This window comes from Phoenix dactylifera, unplaced genomic scaffold (genome assembly GCF_009389715.1).
Source record: "Phoenix dactylifera cultivar Barhee BC4 unplaced genomic scaffold, palm_55x_up_171113_PBpolish2nd_filt_p 000428F, whole genome shotgun sequence".
In the NCBI taxonomy this organism is placed as follows: Eukaryota; Viridiplantae; Streptophyta; class Magnoliopsida; order Arecales; family Arecaceae; genus Phoenix; species Phoenix dactylifera.
In genome coordinates this window covers 299,261-323,917 of record NW_024067864.1, presented here as the reverse complement: position 1 = coordinate 323,917, position 24,657 = coordinate 299,261, and the positions used below count along the sequence as shown (strand labels likewise).

Sequence of the window (24,657 nt, the reverse complement as noted above, 5' to 3'; positions counted from 1 at the left end):
TAGGAGCCTGTTTTTCCATTACTTCCCGTTGTTGTTTACTGAGTAAAAGTTTCGTAGCTTAAGTTTCGGTCATGTACTCGTTGATTTCGCTAGGCTTTAGCCTATTTAAGGAACCAGAGTTTAGCAATAAAAAAGCAAGAAAATTTCCTCAACTATTGTGGTCCTGTTCTCGCCTTAAAGAGAATATATATTTCTTTTTTTTTTATCTGTTATAATCCTTCTTTGACTGGGACCACTATCAATCTCCCACCCTGGCAATGAATCATATGCACACACAACAGTAACTACTACTTTGTGTCCAGCTCTTCTGTACAAAGTCAAAATAACATGTCATGAAGTTGGAGGCGTTGCACGTTGAAGGTAACTCTTTAAAAACTTGGCTTAAGAAATAAAAGCCACGCCAGGATCTTCATGATGAAATTAACATGAGAAGATATTCACAAAGTTGTTCTTACAAGAGGTATTATGCACTCAAAACCTAAGGTGCCACGCCTAAATATGGACAATAGTCTAGATAGGAGGCTTCTTGAAAACCTTGAGATCTTTCTAAACCCAACTTTAGAGTGTGCCAGATGCAAGCTTTAAGGCATAGTTTAAACCGGACAGCTGGATTGATTTTTCAAAATCGAGGCAGCATGGCTACCATCTTCATAGACGGGGTAAATATACTTGCTGATTACCGTGCAAGATGCAAGCTTTAAGGCATCGCAAATCCTGAGTTCAAAGTGGTAATAAAAGAGAAGCTTGGTTATTTACATGAAGGCACATAAACTTCAGATTCAAACAGACTGTACTATCGTAGAACAGTAGATTAGTAAAATTTGAACCATCATTCATGCTTGACGAAAACAAAAATTGAGCACTGATGTTACAAAGAGAACTGCATCCTAAACTGGATACTTCCTATAAAGAAGCAGACTTTTCCAACAATTTACAAAATGCCATAAAATTCTGAATAAAGTAGTATTAGTTAGAGCCATGTTGACGAAGGAAAACAACAAACGCTGTTGATGCCACAATCAAGTACGGAAATAAAGTCCATATGCCCTGGAAACATGTAATAAGAACATTCGCATTAAGGGAAGTCTCAACATTCGCATTAAGGGAAAACAATGACTTAACAAAAGGAAAATACATATATAATATTACCACAGCTGTTGCAACACTTGCAAGTGCCACGACTGGTCGTTCTCTCAGCAAAAAACCAATGGCCAACTGATGCAGGAACACGAAATAACACGTTCAAGTTGGACAGAGATATTTTTAAAGTCAAACAAGGGACAAGTCAACTTTGAAATATATATCATGCTACAATACAACTTGCAATACATGTTAGCTACAATAAAAGAAACTAAACAGGACCATCCAGATCAAGGAATATTATCTCAGTGTCAGGCTCCATACTGGTACTACCCTCTTAGAGTATCGGTACGTTTGGTACGTTGACCAGTTCGGCATACCGACTCCCGTACCGCATATCGGTACCCAACCGGTACAGCTCCGTATGCCTTGTACTCGGTACATTTCCGTACTGCAAACCGGTATCAAACCAGTATAGTTCGATATGCCTTGTACCGTCCCGTTCAGCATAGTATGTGTGAGACCCTGGAACTGGGCCCGGTCCATTTGACCGGCCCAGTCCCAAACCTTGGCCTCACGTGCGTTGCACGTGAGGCAACGGGATGGAATTCCTTCCATCCCGAAGAAGGAAGCCCTGTTTTTAGGGCTTCCTCTCCTTCTCCTTGAGGCCACCGAGGAGAGCCGCCACACCAAGAAGAGGGAGAAGGGGGGATTCTTCTTCGTGTTGCTAGAGAGAGAGAGGGCCGTTGAGTGGCTTTCTTCTTCCGTTGCCGCCGGAGAAGAAGAGAGGCGCCGGATCTTCGTCGGGGCCGAGGTAAGAGTCCCTCGCCTTCTCCTCCTCTTTTGATGCTTGGCCATGACGTGCTGTGTATTGGAGCCGGCCAATCGCCGGATTTGCGTCCAAAACGGCTTCGGCTCTAGCCGTTGGCGTGCTCGCCGCCGCCAGTCGCCGAGGGTGGCTGGGCTTGCTCCGCCACCTCCTGTTGCTGTTGGGGCCGGCCACCGCGGCCGCCCTTCGGATCGACCGAGAGGGAAGAAGGGGGCGGCAAGGGGCACGGATCCCCTATTTCGCCGAAGGAGAAGAGGGGAGTCGGGAGAGAAAAGAAGAAAGAAGAAAAAGAAAAGAAGGAAAAAGAAAGGAGAACAGAAGAAAGAAAAAAAAAGAGAAAAGAAAAGAAAAATAATTTAATAATAATAAAGAAAGAGGATGGTTTGTGGGTATGAACCCAAACTTGGGGTGCTAGGCACTCCTTCAGGGCCAGCCATGGAAGGATATTAAGATTTAAGTTATATATATATATATTGTGATAAATTTTAAAAGAAAAATATGATTTTTGGATATTAGGTTCTGCGAGGGATTTGTGAGATTAATTGGATCGCATTCAATGTAAGTAATGAACTGCCTTTTCTAGACTCTTCATTTATATAATATTATTTTTGCATTAAATAAATTGTTAATGAATTTATATGTGATTTATGAATTTACGAGATGATGATTTGAATGAAAAATGGATATGTGAACTGAGATAATATTTTTCGGATTATTGTTATATTTACTGTTCTTGCATCGTATATGCATATTTAGATCGGATTATGATATATCTATTTTGTTACAAAAAGAATTTTGATGTGCATTAGATTTGGAACTCTCAGTCTGACTATGTTCTGTACCCTGCCAATTGGGAGTTATGCATTGGCAATTCTGGCCCCACCATAGGGTATAAGTGTGGTATTCTGGCCTACTCCGCAGGGTATAAGTGCGGTATTCTTGCCCACACCGCAGGGTATAAGTGCGGTTCTGTTTCTGGCCTAGCCATAGGGTATAAGTGTGGTCGTAGCTAAAGACTGATGAGATGAATGTGATTTGTTTCGAATCAGATTTATGATTATGTATATAGATATTTGAAAAAATACGAATTTTAATGAATTTGTGCTTGAAAAGGAATTAATTATGTTATTATGTTGATTCATTGTAATTTGTATTTATATTTTATGTATTATATGAATTGACTAGTTAAGGTGTTTATTACTTACTGGGCTGTCTAGCTCATTATACAATTTCTTGTTGTTTTACAGACTTCGAGAACTAACCTATCGGGGATTTAAAATGGGAGGGCGACTAGAAGAACTGAAACACAAGTTATCCTAGATTAGGCTTTATTTAAATTGATATTTTATCTTTATTGTTTCGCTGCGTATTTAGAACTGAGACTATATAATTTGGGTCAGTCGATGGAATAAGATTGTATTTATTTCAGCTGAATTAATTTAGTTACATTTTTGAGATTTGGTTAACATGCCTTGCATGCTCGTGGGGAGAGTTTTCTACGGGTGTGCGGCGGTTGGCGCGGACCCCCGGCTCGCGATCTCGGGCCGGAGGCGTGACAGTATGGCATACCTTAATCTAAATGCACAAACAATTCAGGACTTGAGAGTAGAAACATGATGTGATAGCATGGTTCTTGTGAGGATATTCACAACATGTAAACTACTCTATGACCAGAGAGCAGTGTGATTTTTTCAGACAGCCTACTCTACGACATGTAAACTACTCTACAGCCAGAGACATCATCTCTCACAGAAATGAGAGCTGATGAATGAGAAAGGTTCATCTTAGAGCTGAGGGAAAGATACTGCATAGAGGCCTGATTGATACTACATTGTTCAGGGAAGCCAAATTCCAGAACCAGGAGATCTTCATATATCAATATCACAATGCACTTTTTCAAAGAAGAACAAAATATTATTTTGTTTCTTAGAGGAGCATACTGACCATCATACATATTTTTTTTAAAAATATGCAAGCTATGTTAACTCTAGTCTTCCATGGAGATGAATACAAGAATCATTCAGACATTTTTCCAAGTGTCTACCTTGGTAAGAGGTAAAAAAAAAAAAAAAGAGATACAGAGATATGCAGAAAAAAGATAATTTTAGTCCTGGTTCCACACTTGATTGAATGGTTAGATTAGAGAAACCACAGGATGAGATGATTCGTTTTCAACAAGGCATCAGGCTTCAGGTGTAACAATTAGATCTAGACAAATTTCCTATTCTCCAATAGGATATTGTAAGATAAAAGCAGAGAAAAGAATACAAGGCCTTTTTACTTTTCTTTTGTTGCATGTACACCCCCAAAAATATACAAAATTGTATGAATGCAGTCATAAAATTGCTACTTGCATGTATATCCTAATAAAATATTTATTTTGCATGTATACCCTTCCTTTTCTTTTCTTTATATATGTACCAATATCATTTAATGCCGTTAAAAAATAAATGATTTAAATTTTAAATGACTGAAATACCCTTGTAGGTAGACGCACAAAAAGAAAACTTTATAAAGATACACATGTAAATAGCAACTTTGCAAGAGTATTTATGCAATTATGCATATTTAGAATGGTATACACTTAAAAAAATTTAATAAAAATGATCAAAATTCAGTAAAAATAATTCAGTTGTCCTGAAAAGAAAGGATGACAAAAAAAAATTAATATTATCATGTCACACGATCTTTTGTTAATATCAACTCTTATAGAATGAATAATGTTGCTTTGATGAAATTCTAGCCTCAAAAAGAAATAACTCAACATTTATAAATCACTAAAAAATATTTTACTAATCTAAGCATCTATAATTAATTTAAATTTGATATGCTTTAATTTTTAAAAATGATGAAGAATATATAGATGCCCTAGATTCAATAATGATAATTATATCAAAATCAAATGGAGAATAGCATTACCAAATGATCACCTAATATTCCAACTTGACCGAGTCATGATCTTAAAAAAAAATTTGACAATGTGGCTCATCTTTTTTTGACTTGTTGATTCAACTGAATCATAAAAGACTTAACAAGTTACCGCCATATTTTGATCCTTTTTTAATAAATTTTTTGAATTTATACCCTTCTAAATATGAGAATGCATGAATACCCTCGTAAAGTTGCTATTTGCGTCTATACCATCATAACTTTTTTGCATATCTATCCATAAGGTTATTTCAGTCATTTTAATTTTAAGCCATTTATTTTTTAATAACGTTAGATGGTATGGGTACATATGCAAAAAAAAGAAGGATATACAAGCAAATAGTAATTTTATGAGGATATTCATGCAATTTCATATATTTAGGAGGGCATACATGCAAAAAATCCTTTCTTTTTCTAAATGTGGAACTCCTATGAAACTTTTGTTGGTATTTTAAACTATATTCAACATATGACAAGCAAAGCCAGGGTTGGAACTAAGAATTCTCTCTTTTTAGAGGGACAATGATATATGATAGTTGAAAACTAAAAATGAATGTTATAGTTTCGCATCCTTGATATAAAGAGAGCTGATGAGAAAAATGTTTTTAAAACCTTAATGCCAATAAAGCTCAAAATCTAATATTTTAACATTTACATAGCTTTTCCTCATTACTCAATCAAAAGTTCTCTTAGTTAATTTCTATTCCACAACTTTGACAAGTAAATTCATCTATGATAGATAAACAAATGAAAGAATAGAAAGGCATTATATAAAGTACTATAAAATAAAAAATTATGCATTAAATTACATAGACATATAGAAATGGTTCATAAATTGTAATTCTGATTAAGGCTACCAAAAAATGAGAATATAGTTTTTCATGCTTACTTGAAGCATATGCAAGGGATTTTCCGATGTTATTTTCTAAATATAAACTATAATTTTAATAACATATTAACAAAATACTTTAACAAGAAAAATATAGTTACAAATCTTGCCAAATATATGCCAAGAGGATTATAGTGAAGCCAGAAGACTGAGAGAGGTAAATGAATGTGTATTTAGAGAAATAACTATGGAAGGGAGACTATTTCAAACATTGTCCAATTGGAAAATGTGTGTGTGAGAGAGAGAGTCCAAAGTATTCCAGGAATGAGCATAGAGAGGTGAAATAATATGGGCAGAGAAATATGTAACCAATGCTGTTTTGGGTCCCCTCCAATCAGGAAAATGTCAAGCCTATGAAAAATATTCTATATTTATGAAACTAGCTAGCCATCTAAGTAAAGATTTTAAACTACATGCTTCTAAATACATTTTTAGCCAAGAAAAGTAAAACTACAATGATTGCCAACAATCGGGATTTATTGATATTCTTGATTCTTGAGTAGCTGCTGAAAAATAGAGGCCACACAAATATTTTGGGGAGCAGTTCCCTATAATAATTTTGTTGCGGAGAGGGGGATGAATAATTCGTTGGAGATAATCAAATACTTCTTTTTCAGAGGGGAGTGTGTGGCCCTTGCCAGCCCCCTTTTGGTTCCGCCGCTACTTAAAGCAAATGTGTCAAAAGATGGTTTCTTCAGTAAAGTTGAAAAATGCACCGATATGCCAACCCATTCCATATATTGGATTCAAGTTAACCTCAGAAAAATGCCATAAAATCAAATATATACCTTCAACTGGCTGTGAAAAATGTTAAAGATTAGTTAGTATATGTGCATAAAGGCATAAAATAGATTGCAAAGCTTGCACCTCACATAAGCTTCTCAAATATGTTATGTGTAACCATTCCGAAGTTTTCATGCCAAAGTTTTCGATTTTGGCAAGATTTCATAAAATATTGTAGATCTATGAATGATCTACACAACCTCAATAAAACTTATTTTTTCGTTAAATCAATAAATATTTAAATTAACAAATATATTTTCAAATTAAAAATAATAATAATAAATAACTATGAATTAAAAGTATGTTAGAGGTATGCATGCTACTTTCAACCAAAATTTAGTACCAATTTATTTAAGTTTAGATGTGATCATACGCATAGTGATATTTGAATAAAATATAAAAAGAAGAAACCTTCTATGAATGCCCGCATGCTGAAAAAAATATGTAGCATCTATGGTAGAATAGTCCATGGATCTGAGCTCTAATTAATTTTCAAAATTTTTAATTTTAAAAATTATTTTTTTTAGTTTATAAAATTATTAAAAATATATAATTACTATAACAAATATAAAAAAAGTACTATGCATAGATAATTTACAAGTATTTTCTAAAGTAGAAAATATTTTTTCATCACAATAAAATTTTATTATTTTTTAAATAATTAATAAAATGAAATGTGCTCGACAAATTTGTCAGAATGGATCCATGGAGGAAGATGTAGAACGTGACATTGGTTAAGACCATAGGCATAGTCTCTCAGGTCGGCATTATTGGAGATGCAACTGGTGCAGCATAAAATTTAGAAGAGGGGTAACCAAGAAGAAGCAGCATTTGGCACTAGTTATCTTGATGTATCCATATGCCAGAAATGCACACAAGAGGTCCGACAACTGATGACGAAGCATTTTGCTGATTTTAAAGCAACAAAGAAGGTTGCCCAAAAGAGGACGAAGGTGGATCCCTAGGCAATAAGCCTCTTTCTTATCGATTGAGAGTCAGAGTAGACATTCGCCTTCGTTCCACTGTCATTCAGACGAGCTTGGATGACCAATGGCAATTGGAGGAGGTGGCAAGGCATAGGGCTCAGTTTAAGCCTTCATAGTATGAGTCAAGCTTTGGTTTTGGAGTCAACAACACAGCTCCAAAGTCCAAAAAGGCCTCCTTAGTCAAGAAAACCATCAATAGAGGAGGTTATATTGCATCTATACTGGGGCCTTTGGTAGTAGGAAGAAAAAGTCTAAAGAGATTTCACCAACGGCCAGCATCCATTATCTAGATTCATGTGCCTTCCTTAGCAAAGATTCGAAGCAATAAAGGATTGACACTACACTGATGACAAGGACATATAGCGAACCATTACATTCTGATTCTACTTCAGACACATCCCAACGAACGCGATAGGCAACATGTACTATCAATCCGCCATCTCTTGGTACAGGCTACTGGTTTGGATGTGAATCCTCCAAGACCAAGGATATTTACGGTAACCTCCTTAACAACAATAAAGATGAGCTATAGAACTAGAACACCTCTTACCGGAACAATTGGGCTACCTATGAACTAACAATGATGCATGATGGTTGGACTATTCCTAGTAGGCAAAGCATCAATTTTCTAATGTACTGTGATATGAATACTTTCTACCCAAAGTCAGTTATTGCTTCCAATCAAGTGCACGATACTGCATACATCCTTATATTGATGGAGGATGTGATAGATTAGGTAGGAGAGTAGAACACCGTGCACATGGTAACTAATAACGAGCCATAGTATAGGGCCACTAGAGAGATTTTGATAGAGCGCTGATCATGCATTTTTTGGACTTGATGTACTGCACATTTTATCAACCACTGTAGATGGAGATTGTGAAAATTCATAGGATGAACAAGACTGTAGACATACCCCAATCCATCACCAAATTTATATATAACCACATATGGATCCTAGCATTGATAAGGAAATACATAGGAAAGGCCTTTCTAAGACTTGCACTTGATAGTCTTCTTGAGAAGAAAGCAGACCTCCATCAACTATTTGTCAATGTCAAGTGATAGGAGAGTAAATTTGCAAGGGCCGACACTGAGGAAAGGCTTGTGAGGGCTTAGTGATGAGCCAGTAGTTCTAGTAGTAGGCCGAGAGGACCGTGAAGGCTATCGAGCCATTATACAATATGTTTCGGGCCGTGGACAACCAGAGTTTCACCTAAATAGGCTTGCTGTATCAAATGCTGGAGATGACCAAGGTTCAAAATAGACAGGCAAATCAGATGCTTGCCCAGCAGTTCATCAACTTTATTGAGCAGAAGTGCGAGTACTGGATAGATAGGAAGTTGCATCTACCAAGTAAGAAAATTACATTGAAATACTTGTTCATTGACTACTCTTGTAGTTATAAATGCCTTAGTAAAACAACTACAACTGTATTGGTAGCTTATTACCTAACATCAAGGTTCCAAAATACAGTTCCTAGGATCGACGTGGACAAGGAACTTCTAGCTATCTATTACCATATGATTTACAAGATAGAGCATGAGTTAGAAGTTGCAACCCGCTTTCTTAAAAGGGTAAGTTAAGTGTCATACGTAAGTGAACTCATATCTTCAAACATCAACATATAACACGTCTCTTTTCCAGGCAAAAATATTTAGGAAGGGCACTGATAGCTTTGGTGGCAAGGAAACCTTGTCAAATAAGAAAACTATAAACCTAGGCACATAAAATATCAACTATAACTAATACTTGATTTTTTATAATTACTATTATCTTATATGTAATTTTCTTCAATGCTTTTGCAGTTAAGGGATGGTTCATTTTGGTCTGTTAGCGAGAAACCTAAGGCGGCTAGTCATACGAATCCTTTTACAAAGGATCTCCTCAAAAGGCTGTGAGCAGTTGCTCCAACTTTGCCCGCATCCATAGCAACCAGAGTAACCAGTTTGATGCAGAAGTGCCTATGTCCAAGGTCCGCAATCTCAATACCGGTACGGTACACCTATGTGTCAAAATATCTCTCTAACCAATTTTTTTAATTTTTATCTCGGTACGCATTGGTACGGAACTGAATGCACCTTGATATGCCTCGGTATAGGGTGGTACACCTCGGTACTGATGGTATAGTGCTTATATCGACTTGAAGGTGTGTTTCATACTGGTTTTCTCCCGTACGGTATGGTATGCCACATATTGGGTGGAATGGTGCAGTACGGTAGACCTTGCCTATGTCCACTATAATTTAAGGTTGATTCTGAGGTGATTTTAGGAGGAAGTGAACCAAAGTGTAATGATCCACTCTAGAATGATTTCGTTCAAGATAAGGATGATCCCATGATCGAATGGCTTGAGGGCCAGGCAGGAGCCGAAGCTCGATGGTCTAGGATGGCCTCCACAACTAGCTAGTTTTGTAGCCAAGGAGGCAAGATTGGATGTAGAGCAATGGATAGAACATAACATTTTACGCTTGCATTCAATCGTACCAAAGGGGTAAGTGGGGAACTGATCATCACAGTGCTCCATGTCTGAGACATCCTCCTAGAGATATGATTAAGAGATGCTTAGATGATGCCACCATGCTATCCGATCTACTCAATTAGGAGGGCACCATCCATTCTTCCGACATAGCCATGCAGAAAGGAGCACGAAAGAAAAGAAAGCAGCTTCTCAACCAATCTTCAAAGAAAAAGGAAAGCCAACTGCAACCCCTTGGAGAGAGTGGAGTTCGTTTAGACTCAAAGACCAATCGGAGCAGCGATGATAGTTCCAATGATCATAAATCTAGTGGCAGGAAGGGAGCGGAGGATATGAGACCATCATTTATGAGATACAGCCCTACGTTGGTCTTCGATTCACTAGAGTCCCAATTCACTCATGCCATGCAATATAGAGATGATGCACGACACAGAGCCTGTGAAGATACCATGTATACAGAAGACAAGCTCCTCGAAGTCATTCAAAATATGAACCACTATAGATGACCTCGCAAGTAGAGTAGAATCCTTGAACATATAAGATTTCAAATCATATACTGGATCCTAATGCCCACTACCTAGCTATGACCCATACAGATACAGATATGGGGCATCTATATCTTCTAGTAGCTACTACCCTACATAGCCTTGAGCACCTTACAAGTGGATTTTACTATCGGCATATTAAGATAGGGCCCTCAGCTATAGCATCAGACAGATGAGTCCTCCTAAAGCTAGAGCTACACCTAGAGTACCGAGACTAGTTACAACCCAAGAAGCATACCTTATGGGATGAGCTTACATGACTATAATGCCATGTGGTTGGAGGGATGGTATGATGTGCCCTTTGATTACATAAATGATCTTAACGCTTATAAGAGACATTGACACCCCACCAGATTTTAGATGTCGGTATATATATCATATTTAAAATGTATTAAATTGATTCTACATTTTCTATTTCACTAATTTTTTGTAAAAATATACTAATTGATCTACTTCAATTGAATTTTATGAGAATATTATGGTCAATTTGAGGGCGTGAAGCATCAGAACAATAAATCACACATCAAAAAATATGAAAAAATATAAAATTAGGGATGAAATCAACCACAAAATCAAAAAAAAATGAGAAAGCTAAAAAATTGAGAAAACCAAAAACAAAAAATAGGCATGCCGGTCAGATCGGCATGTCTTGGTGTACCATGTGGCGGCATAGTACCGAATTGGTAATTGACCAGTATGGTTCTCGGTATCGGTTCTATTTACCTTGCTCTCATTTCTATGCATTGCATAACATGATGCAAGGTAACCTCAAGTCTTTTCAAAATTTAAAGTACAGTAATGGTGGTCAGCAAGGTTCGCCGAATCAATATCGAGAATCATACCGGTCAATGAGCGGTTTGATACCGTACCGACACGGTACAAGTGGCATGCCGATTCCGAGCTGGCATGCCAATTTTTTTAATATTTTATAAATTTGAATTAATAGTAATATATTTTTTATTTTTTTTATTTTAAGTATAATTTGATGTTTCTTGACATTTTTTGATGTTTCTTGACATTTTTTGATGTTTCTATTATCCCAATACATTCTCAATGATGTCTTCTGATGTTTTAAAGTGATGCTTAAGTATAATTTCTATTTCTAGAATGCATTGCATGCTAGAAGAAGCAATATAAAATATTCTAAAAGCAATTAGTAAAATACAAAATATAAAATAAAATAATCAATTATATATATTTAAAGTATAACATATCACCATCTAAAATCTCGTCGAGTGGCGATTCTTTCATAGATATATGGATTATTAGCATAATCAGAAGGCACATCAGCCCACCCTTCTAACAAAGCGATATTATCCTATACGCTCATCCCATAAGGAACAAACTTTGCATTATAATCAGTCTCAAATCTCTCACTGAAGCTTTGATTTTGAGAAGTGTCTTTTGGATAACAATATGGCCATGGAGAGGCCTACCTGAATATGCCGACGGCAAAATCCAATCCGTAAAATGCTTCGGGTTGCGTAGGATAGTAGCCACGAAAAGACAACGCCTCAAACGCACATATTCATATCCATATACGTATGAGTCATAGGCTGTCTGTGGCTACAGGTAATAGGATATAGTATACGACTTGGAACCTGATATCTATAGTCCTACTTCATGTGCGAGGTCATCTGCAGCTACATCGTATCCTCCTGAACAACCTTGAGGAGCTCGTCTTCTATTATTTAATCGTATCCTCACGGGCTCTACCGGCTCATGCACCATATTCCTATCTTATGTAGTATACGTAAACTGTGACTCATCAGTGAATCGAAGACCATCTTCCGACTGTCCTATTAACGGTATTCCTATATCTACTCCTTAGCCACTATATTCATGATCACCAAGAATGTCATCGCTACTCTTTTTGATCTCTAAATCAGAGTGAACTTACCTATCGTCCACCCTTTCCATTAGGGTTGCAATTGCCTTTCCATTTTTTTTGCTGCACTAAGCAGTTGTTTGCATTCCCTTCATGCCCTTTTCTGCCTAGCTATGCTGGGAGGATGGATGTCGCCCTCCTTACTAAGTCAACTGAATAGAATGGTGACCTCATCTACGCAACTCTCGATCATATCTCTAGAAGGATGTCTGGGACAAAAAGTCATGTGATGATCAACTCCCTAACAATCCCTGTGGCTGTGGCTGATCAGTTGGAAAGATGCATAAAATGTTGCGACCTGCCCATTACCCTGTATCGATCTTAGCATTGCTAGCTACAAAACTGGTCAGTTGTGGAGGCAATCCTAGCTCATTAAGCTCCGGTGCTAGCTACTGGCCCACAAACCATTCGATTCTAGGATCATCCTCATTGTAAACAAAAGCATTGTGGATCAGATCCGTGTACTTTAGCACTAGTTCTCTCTAAATGCACTTCAGCTTGAACCCCAGATTATAGTGAACATATACAAGATCATTGAGATGCTTTTGTGTCAAATAGTTCCTCTGCTTGCTATGGATGAGGGCAAAGATGGACTAATTATACTCACAGCCACTTAAGAAGATCTAGGAGAGGACCAGATAGCTAGCCATTTACGATTTTTCGTGGACAAACCAAAACGAATCCAACATTTAGCTACAAAAATATTGTAGAATATTACATATAAGATAGTATCATATTAGTAACTATATAATGTTAGGTAATAGTTATCGTTGATATGTAATATATCCAGATTCATGCTTTTCTTATGACAATAGCCAAGGCTCCAAACTATCAGTGTCCTCTCTAAATATTTTTGTCTGTAAAAAAAACGATGTTATAATATGTTAATCATTAAAGATATGAGTTAACTTATGCATGCCACTTCAGTTAACTTATCTTTTCTAGACATAGAGCCACGACTTTTGGATCAAGCTCCATCTCATAGATCATATAACACAGAGCGACCAGAAGTTCGTCCATATCGATCCCAGGTATGGTATACTAGAACCTTGGGTTCAGGTAGAAGCTGCAGATAGAGTTCGTTATTGCTTCAGTAAAATTGTACAAATATAGGAGCTATATAATTTTTAATGTTTTGCTTATCTGCTAGATGCAAGTCCTTATCCATCTGATAGTCCCACCACCACTCAATGATGTTGATGTAGTCTTGGGCATGCTTCGGATCTGCCTTCCGATTTGATCCTTTGCCCTCTCCATCATACGATATAGGAGGCCCATCTAGGAGTACCTCTCACTATCCACAGCCCAAAGCACTTTGTGCAATGGCTTCATAGCCTTTGCTATCTTCTCGATCTGCTGTTAGAATGTCTACCTCATCACGAAATCCTCCACAATGCTTCCCCCAGTGCTGACCCTCGCAAATCTGCTCTCCTATCACTCGACACTGACAAACATTGGATGCAAGCCTACTTTCCTCTCAAGAAGACTACGAAGTGCAACGTAGTTAGTAACAAATCATGTTACACCTTTCTTTAAGATCTCTTCCCCTGTATATCTTCTCATTAATGGTAGGATCCATGTGTGGTTATAAATATATCTAGTAATGCTTTAGGTTGTCTCCATTATCTGCTACACCCTACAAATCTTCACAATATCCATCAATATGAGGTCGATACAATATACAGCTCATGGGGTCCAAAAAATATATGGTCACCACTCCATCAAGATCTTTCCAATGGCCTTATATTATAACCCATTATCAGTGATGTCTGCACAACATTCTTGTCTCCTACTTGATCAATCACCTCCATCAATCTGAGAATGTCATAACGTCGTGCACCTAATTGGAACCATCAACTGACTTTTGGAAGAAAGTCTTCATACAATATGTCAAGTTGATGATGTTCTGCTTGGTAGGACCGGTCCAACCATCATACACACCATCTGTCTATATATGGGCCACTAGCTCTAGTATGAGGCAATCTACTTTTCTAGCTTCTTATTATTGTTAAGAAGCTCACCATAAATGTCTTTCAATTCTGAAGACTACACCGAGACCAACAACCTATATGGATGAAATGATAGACCTATATTACGTATTGTCTGCCTCATTCACTGGAATATGACTGAAGTGGAACTAGGATGCAATGCTTGCCACATATCCTTCTTATCATTCTTTAGCATGGTGTCAAACTGTCAACCCTCTGCTGCTTCGAAGCGTTGCTGAGAAAGGCACATGAATCTAAATCATGGATGATGGCTCCTAGTGAAATCTCTTTGGAGGACTTATTCTTTTTGCCAAAAGCCACCAGCATATATGCAATACATCAGTTTAATAATTATTTAATAATAGTAAAATTTTGTTACAATAAAAGATATATTTTTCTACTTCAAAAAATACTTCTAACTTATTTAATATATAGTACTAATTTTTTATATTTTTGGTTATTTATATATTTTTAATAATTTTTAATTTTAAAAATATGTTTAATTATCATAAATTAAGAAAAATATGTTTTCTAATTCAAAAAATACTTTTGAATTATATAATAATACATAGTACTATTTTTTTATATTTTTTACTAGTTATATATTTTAATGATTTTTAATTAAAAATAAATATAATATTTTTAGAAAATTAACGAGCTCAGATCCATGTAGAATCCTACTGTGGATGCTACGCATTTTTTGAAGCCTAAGAGCATTCGTCAAAGGCTACTTATTTCTCAATTTTCTTTTAAATTTAGGCCCAGGCCACTATAAGTGTGATTGCATCAAAATTTGAATAAATGAATACAAAAGTTAGATTGAGGTAGCTTGCATATGCCTAAACAAGCTTCTAATTTTACAGTTATATTTTTAAATTTATTTATTTATTAATTTTTAATCCAAATATATATTTTTTAATTTAAAAAGTTTATATTTAATGAAAATGAAAGATTTTAGTGTGATTATGTAGATCATCTATGGATCTAGAACATATCATGAAATTAAGTCAAAATAAAAAAATTTGGCATGACCTCTTATTTTGAACTTTTTTTGGTATTTTTCGGCATTGAAAAAAAGGAAAGAAATGAGGTAGGGAAGAGCAATCGTATCTTATTTTGGGTAGGATCCTCCTTGAATCGTCAAAATCTGTATGTTTTTAGCAAGGGGGGATTTGAGAAAAGTGTGAAGGAAGGCTTGAAAAGGCTTGAAGAAGCCTTTGGAAGGCCTTCTCGTCACTTAAAAAAAGGAATGACTAGTCGACCGGTTCGGAGCAATTCTAGGTGGGTCTCATTTTTCACAATCGAACCGACCTGATTCTATGCCGATTCAGCTCGGTATGGCCCGAATCAAGTGGTTCCGGCCAGTTCGGCAGACCTTGGTGGTCACTACAATGGAATGGCTGGTAAAACAAGAGCAACAACCTTGATAGAACACAAAAGTTGAATCACGAACATACATGTGCTATATGTACATGGACAAACATGTGTTTATGTCTATAATTCAAAAGCATAACAAGCCTTATCATTTCTATCTAGTTCCCCTTCATGAATTGTGTTCTCTTGACAATTCCTGTTCTTGTTTTTGTAGGTATTTTGTTCCTCTCTCTCCTAACCTTATAGCATACATGGTCTCCTTTATCTACATTGTAGCTGTTCTATCAACCCCCTTGTTCCTAGACATGTTATCTGTCAATGAAAATTTGTAAGATCTACAAATATATTAATTAGTTAATCACTCCTAGTACCAAATAGTAAATCAAATGTTTTAATTGTTGCAAAGCTATGTGTTTATACACATTATTGGCCAATAACTTAAGATCTCAAGGGCCTGATTGGATGCCAGAATTTGGCATTGGTGATAACTCTTTCCAAAACTTTTAGGGATAAGGCAAATCATCAGATGCTGCTAATATTTGGATTCCACATACAAGCTGTACACCTGCATTCATGCATTTATCTCCATAAAAGGATGTGACAGTAGTTCATCTACAAGATTCACACAGTATACTTCTATGATATAAACTTACAGTAACTGTAAGTATTATCTATAATTAAGGATAATGATGATTAACCTGACTCGGAAGAGTAATTAAACCACCACAGCAAACTCCAGCAAAAAAGCACTCTGAGGGTATTCCCTGAATGCAGTAAATCAAACCTAAGTGTTAATTGGATGTGAGTGCTAAGAAGTAAATGGATGTATAGCTTAGCAGATGGGAATCTATTTTTAATAAAAGAATAAAATGGGTGCAATACAAGATGATGGTCTAACAATTCTCTGAATGCAAATACCATCAAGATAAAGTTGTTGCTCTTCTGTCTAAGAATAGATTCTGAAGAATAAATATCCCTTTTTTTTGCCAGATAATATATATATACCTAGTTAATCTAGACATGACATGATAGTTTCAGTTCCCATAAAACAAATATGGTTTGTCATATTGAAGAAAATGAATACTTGAGATCATTAGGATTCGAGCTTGAAAAGCAAAATTTATACTGAAACAAGAGGTATGTTTACATTTACCTATTGGTGATTTAATATTCTTTTATTTTACAGACTATGGGATTAGATTATCATTTTCCTAATTTACTGGTAAAGGTATCTGGTAGCGAAAATTTATTCCACTGCAATAGGCAATGCTGTAGATGATGTAGCATGACCAACATAAAGGGGGAAAAGAATTAGCTACACAAATATATGACTTTTGTAAGCCATCACCATATGTTTATCTTTTAGCAGAGAGATTAAAATAACTAATAAAAACATATAATCTGGAAGCTAAAGATCACCAGCATCTCAGAGACCACCAACTTCTAAAGTGACATCTTTGAGCAACAGGAGGTTTGAATTCAAGATAGTCTTATAATGATCTATTTCTAGTTCTGTTTCACCAAAACAGCCTTATTAAGTATCTGAAGTAAAAATATGGGTTTCATTTTTGTAATTTTCTAATCATTCCAAAGTGTCACAAGTGGCATTAATCAAATTTTCTATGGTTCGATCAAACTCCCCCAATCATGATCATGATGTTTCAATAGTTTGCCTGCCAACTTGTTTTTGATTATGACTAGATAGCCAGGTCTCCAACCACTAACCAGCACATGTCAAGTTGGTCCACCAGACCAAAGTGGAATATCTGAATGTCAAAACTCTCAATCCCCAGTTTACCTTTCTATTACTCTGTTGTGCATAACAAGCAATTTATAGCTATATTATTCAAATTGAAGAAACAATCATAGTTAACCAATTTATTGTCATCATTTTTAATGCATGAAGATTCCAAATGCCTAAAAAATGAATGATCACGTTCCCTGGATATTAATGATAGATCTAGTAAACAACATGTAGTTTAATTTAATATGGGAGTAATATAGTACTTCATTAAATAAATAAATCTTTTGGGAGAGATTTTGATAATGCCTTTCAATTTGAGTCACAGACTCACCAGTCAAAGAGTAGTTCACAACCTACATCCCCTAGACTGGATGATGATTACCTCCAGACCATCTCTGAGCAGGTGGCTGCTATATTGCTAGCAGCCAGAGCTACAACGCCGGGGAAGAGTGCAAAGGGTTCTTCCATGGCTCCTCCCTATGACTCCATTGGATATAACTGTTTGCCTATACTTCCACTATCACTCAGTTGTTCACCGAGCAAAGTATCCAGCTTGCATATCTTCGGACATTGGTCATCAGTTTGTGGGAGAGTTATAGATATGGAGCATGAGGTGAGAGGAGAGAGTCGGCAACTCGATCTGATCAAGATGAGAGCATTCCATTGTTAGAGCTGACTGTAGAAGCTGGAAGAGTCCTAGGCTTGAATGAGTCAGGCATTTGGCAGTTGCGTGAGGAGATGAGAGGCTCAAGCAACAATCACATCGGGCAATGCTTCTCTTCTTCAATCCATGGACAAATTGATTTGACAGCTTGATGCCCTATTACTTATGCCATAGCTTTGTAGCACCTAGGATGTCTACTACCACCATTAGGCCTCCTAGTCAGCCTAGTTATACTACTTATCGTTTCTTCCAGTCATCATCGTCTGGACCTCTCATCCCTTCGGCCAAGTGTTGGGCCTTCTAGCAGGACTAGAAGCTGGGGAGCCGATATTTCGTCTAGACCGTTTGCTCATTAGGAGATTTCTTCTTTATCTAAAAAGGATTAGAGCTTCTTCTGATTCTATATGTATCTTCAGCATGTGTTTTATTTGGATGACTTTGTTTTGGTATCATGTTTCAGATATGTATTATGGATGAGAGATGACCCTATGGATGATACGTATTATGGATGACTTCATGTATTATGCACTATCTTTTTTCCATCTTATTTCATGTCCGCTCTTTCATGCTATGTATGGCTTTCCTTGATTAATGATGCCAAAAAGAGAGAGTATATATGTAAATGTAGTACAAGTATACATGCATTTGACTAATGTGCATAAATGCATGAGGTGATACAAATGTTTTGACTGATGTGCATGCATTTTTTTGATTTGATACTATTTGTTTCTTTGATACTATGGATTAATACTATTGACTAGCATGCATGTTTGCTTCGATACCATTGACTAATGTGTCATGTATGCATGCATATCCTGAATAAATTCATATGCTCTGATATTATTGTACAGGAATGATAATGCTCTGATGCTACAACACATTTGTATTATTACATGCTCTGATACTATTTTATATTCCTACTATTGTCACGAAAAGGGAGAGTATATGATTTATATTCTAATACTAGCACCCAAGGTACGCCGTACTAGCCCGAACCGAGAGATACGAGACGTATCGTACCGATTCGATACCGATACCTGGTATGGGTGGCGTACCGATACTCGATATGCCAAAAATATTTTGTACCATACTATATCGACATTATACTAGTATGGCACCGGTACGGGGTCCGGTACCGAGACGATGAACCTTACTAACACCATTCATCTAATATTATGTAAAATGATTAGAGACAGTGAGAAAAGATTAGAGGCTCATACTATTTGCTCTAATGCTATGTTATGTCTTGCATGCACCATTTTCAATATTTAGATGCTCTGTTGTGTATTTAAATGATCTTCTAATGATCTGTAATAATGCTATGATACATTGGTTTGAGACACTATCGAATGATTAGCATGCCCGACACAATGATTAGATGTTTATACAATGTTCTAGTGTAATATATACCCTACTTCGAAATATTCTGATGCTTGTTAAAAATGGCATATCACATAGGCATTATTCTACTTTGATATTTTGCATGACAGTAGACTATGTTTTGAAAAACACACTTCGCTTTACATTACTTATACCTAATGTTTTGTCGTCATCAAAAATGACCTAAAAGAATGATTTTAATGATTACAAAATAATTGAGCAGGTTACTAGTGCTTGTGTATTTTGGAGCAATTTAAGTTGGTTTTTTGGGAAGCCTTAGAAGCTTGAATATTTAGAGAAGCATTGAAAGAAGTCATCAGAGAAATTCCACCAGGAGCAGCAATCCATGATTTAGATCCAAATGCCTTCTCCAGCAGAGATTCGAGGCAGCAGAGGGTTGACTCAATGCCAAAAAAGGATAAGTGGTGATTAGATCCTAATTCCACTTTAGCGACATCCTGGCGAATATGACAGACAGATAATACGTAATACAGATCTGCCATTTCTGTTATACAAGCTGCCGGTCCCGGTATAGATGCTCGAAGCTCGAAGGACACATACGGTGAGCTTCTTGACAGTAATAAGGAGGAGCTAGACAAATGGATTGCCTCCTACATGATCAAGTGGCCCACATATGGGTTGACCATGATGTGTGATGGTTGGACTAGTCCTACAAGACAGAGCATCAACTTTCTAACATACTATTATACCAAGACTTTCTTCCACAAGTCGATTAATGCTTCTAATTAGGTACACGACGTCGTGTACATCCTCAAACTTATAGAGAAGGTAATTGATTAGATAGGAGAGGAGAATGTCGTACAGGTCATCACTAATAGTGGGCCATAATATAAGACCGTCGAGGAGGTCTTGATGGAGTGGTGGCCATATATTTTCTGGACCCAATGTGCTACACATTACATCGACCTCATGTTGATGGACATTGCAAAGATTTGTAGGATGCAGCGAACAATGGAGACACCCAAACCATCACCAAGGATATTTATAACCATACTTGATTCCTTTCACTGATGAGAAGGTATGCAAGAGGAGATATTTTGAGACCAGGAATCACACGGTTGGCTACCAACTACGTTGTACTTGATAACTCTCTTGAGAAGAAAGCAATTTTACGTCATATGTTTGTCAATATCGAGTGGCAGAAAAGTAGATATGCCCAGCACGACACTGAAGGGAGTAGTGTCGAAAACTTAGTGATGAGGTAGATATTCTGGCAGTAGGCCACTGCAGTAGTGAAGGCAATCAGACCATTCTATGAAGTGCTTTGGGCCATGGATAGCGAGAGATGCCCCTAGATGGGCTTCTTGTATTGCATGATGGAGAGGGAAAAGGCTCAAATCATGAAGGTAGATCCAGCCCATGCCCAAGAGTACATCGGCATCATTGAGCGATGGTGGGACTACCAAATGGGTAGGAACTTATATCTCGCAGGTAAGCAAGAACATTGAAAATTAGATTGCTCCTATACTTGCTCTTGTACTTGTATAGTTTTACTAAGATGGTCTCCTCTATGTGCAGTATACTATCCAAAACCTCGATTTCAGTACAGCATAACTGAAATTGGTATGGATGACAAAGTTCTGGCCACTCTGCGTAATGTTATTTACAAGATGGAGCTTGATCCAAAAGTTGCAGCCCTATGTCTAGAAGTGGTAACTCAATTGACATGTATAAATTAACTGAATCTTCTATTGCTAACATAGTACAATACTGATCTTTTTCACAGACCAAATTATTTAAAAAGGACGGTGACAGCTTTAGAGTGCGGGCAACTGTCGTAAGTAAGACAAGTATAAATCCAGGTATATTACACATCAGGAGGACATTTGTTTGGAGTTAGAAGGTTACTAATATGGTACTATCTTATATCTATTTTTCTTAAATGCTTTTGCAGCTGAATGGTGGATTTATTTTGGGCTGTCCGCGAAAAAATCTTAAGTGGATAGCTATCCGGATTCTCTTCTAAACAGTCTCCTCAAGTGGTTGTGAGCACAACTGGTACACCTTCGCCCTCATCCACAATAAGCAGAGGAACCGTTTGACATAAAAGCGCCTCAACGTCTTTGCATATGTTCACTAAAATCTGAATGAGGCTGAAGTGCATTCGGAAGAAAGTGGAGCTTAAGTATACAAATTTGATCCATAGTGCTTTCGTTGATGAAGATGATCCTATGATCGGATGGCTTGTTGGCCAGCAGCAAGAGTTGAAGCTTGATAAGGTAGGATTGCCTCCACGACCGGCCAGCTTCATAGCCAGCAAGGCTAGGGTCGATGCAGGATAATGGGCTGAGCACAATATTTCATGCATTTCTACAACTGATCAGCCCAGCCATAGAGAAGCCAATCACCACATAACTTCTTATCCGAGACATTCTCTCAGACATATAATCGAGAGATGGTTGAACGAGGCCACTACGCTACTCGGTCAACTTGGTCAGGAGGATGATATAGCCAGGCAGAGAGAGGCATGAAGGGTAAGAAGGAAGCTGCCCAACACACCAAAAAAAACAAAAGGCACCTGTAGCCCCAATGGAGTGTCAAGCAGTCCTGGAGCAGTAGCGATGACAGTTCTAGTGGTTATGGATCTGCTGGCCATAAAGAGAATGGAGGATAGAAGACCACTGTTCATGAAACACAGCCGCAAGGTGGTCATCGATACATTGGTGAGTTTCAGTTTACACATGCTACACAAAATAAGGACCACGATGGACGATTTGGTAGAGCCCATGACGATACGATTGCATATAGGATACAAGCTCCTCGAGGTCATTCAAGAAGACACGATGCAGTTGTAGATGATCTCGCATGTGGAGTAGAATCCATAGACGTATCAGATTTCGAGTCATATACTGCATCCTATTATCCAAGCCACATGCAGCTAATGACTCATATGGATAGATTATCGATATGATGCATCTGAGGCATCTTCCGGTAGCTATTATCCTACGCAGCTCGGAGCATCTCACGGGTTAGATTTTGCTACCGGTATATTCGGATGGCCCTTTCATAGCTGTATTATCAACCAGAGGACACTTTGCAGAGCAAGAGCTTCAACGCGAGATCCGAGAGTGCTTAAAACTCGACGCGCATTTCTTGTGGAATTAACATACAAGACTATAATGCCACTTGGTTAGAGAGGTGGGTTGATGTTCTTCTGATTATGCTGATGATCCGAATATCTACGAAAGGCATCGTCACTCAATCCGATTTTAGATATCAGTATGTATGTTGGACTTTAAAAATATGTAATTAATTGTATCTTAATTTGAATATATTTTATGTTATTCATTTTATGATTTATATTATTTTAAAATAATAAAATGCATTATCTAGGTTAAACCGAGATCATAGAAACTTAAAAAAACATCAAAAAAAAAATCAAATTAGACTTAAATTCAAAGAAAAAGTTCGACAAGAGTGAGAACTTAAAAAAAAATTAGGGCTTGACGGTCCATGAACCGGCACGCCCTACCGGATCGGTTCAGTTCGGTTCGGCCCGAACCGGAACCAAATCGTACTGGTCGAACCGTACCGGGCACCGACTGGTATGAGTCTCGATTCCAGTTTGGCGGACCTTGAGTTAGTTGGATACATAAGTCTATGGAAACATCCTCAGTTGTTACATAAAAGATGTTCAGGTTATAAAAATGCTTGACGTCTTTGGAGGAGTTTTAAAGTTGCATTTAACTGAAAGGAGCATAAAATATCAGCGGAACTGTAAGCCAAGATTACCTCCTTGATATCCACTAATGGTCATGTGTCATCTTTTTCTAATTTATATGACCTCCCTTTTGACTTAATATGTCATCTAGAAGATGATATAATGGGATAGTATAAAAAGAAGCTTCAAATCTGTAAACTTCCGTTCTTTAACATCCCTTTTGACTTAATAAAAGAAGTTATTTAGAATTTAGAGACAAAAGCTCTCATATACTAGATCAATTAACTATTGCATCATGATGTATATTCTAGGGATATTTATAATGAAACACCATATCAGATACATACTTATCATTAAGTAGAAATCATGTGATTCAAGAAATAAAAATACAACCAAAACACAATATTTGATAGGGAAGTATACATTGTCAAAAACCCCATCTGGCATGTTTCTGGAATGAACTGATTAATAACTTAGGATTCTCAAGATGGCATCCTGCAAATCAATTTATCTCATGAAGAACAACTTATGTTCTCAAGCATCCATATATGGTTAGGACTTAGGGGACCAAATGATATGACAGAATGTCAACTAAATTGCACATTCATCACTAAAATCTACCATAAATAAATTAAATTTATCACTACTTATGCATGAAGAAGGAAGCACTGACCCATGCTCCTGCTAGAAATGCCATGGGATTCCGTATTCCAAGAGAAAACCGTTCAACTGCATTACAAATATTTCCATACAAATTACTCAGCAGTCTCTATGAGCAACAATCTAGTTTTAATTTGTTTATATCCTTAATAATCATGAACAGATGTAACGAGGGAAAATTGTTTTTGCATTCACATAATAACACATGTAGGTCTTTTTTCAGGGAAGTTACTGATAGCATCCAACTTTCATGTTTTGAGAGGGAAAATGTGCAGGAGATATGCAATATACCATGAGAAAGTAGATTTAGTAAAGAAAAATTTTATTGCAAATACATTTGTCCAGAAAATTGCAGTTCAATCATTCAAGGTACTTATGTCTTGTTTGACTCAAAAAATCTACAATATATGAATTCATTTTTTATGTAGTATACTTACGGAAAAATAAATGTAGCATCTGTATTATTTAACAACTCATAGATTGATGATGAGCCACTCAAATTATATGTTTTGGAGTCCTCTACTTATGCGTGAAGCAGGTGCAAATATCGATAGGTTTGACTGCATGATATGATATTTTTCTATGAACGCAACATCAAAACCTACCAAACTCTAAAGTCTAAACCATAACATAGATCAAGATCACACTGGATATTCAATTTACATGTTCAATCATGTATATTAGCAAACTAATACAACTTGTACCCTCCATTTTTTAACCGCTTCATCGTAGGTGACAGACCATTGAGTTATGTGATTC

At 36.9% G+C, this 24,657-nt stretch overlaps 1 protein-coding gene across 3 annotated transcripts in view; it reads right to left on the bottom strand.

The window, feature by feature from the left end:
* Positions 1-726: 726 nt before the first annotated feature.
* LOC103697102 overlaps positions 727-24,657 on the bottom strand; it is a 78,389-nt gene continuing 54,458 nt past the window's right edge. The window contains exons 7-10 of one of the 3 annotated variants that reach the window (XM_039118837.1): positions 23,912-23,967; positions 16,467-16,532; positions 1,150-1,215; positions 727-1,047 (exon numbers count right to left, since the gene is read on the bottom strand). In XM_039118837.1, the coding sequence (XP_038974765.1) occupies positions 967-1,047; positions 1,150-1,215; positions 16,467-16,532; positions 23,912-23,967 (269 nt within the window). In that variant the 3' untranslated portion in view covers positions 727-966. The remainder of the gene's footprint in view (positions 1,048-1,149; positions 1,216-16,466; positions 16,533-23,911; positions 23,968-24,657) is intronic. The other 2 variants (XM_039118839.1, XM_039118838.1) reach the window with 2 other exon arrangements.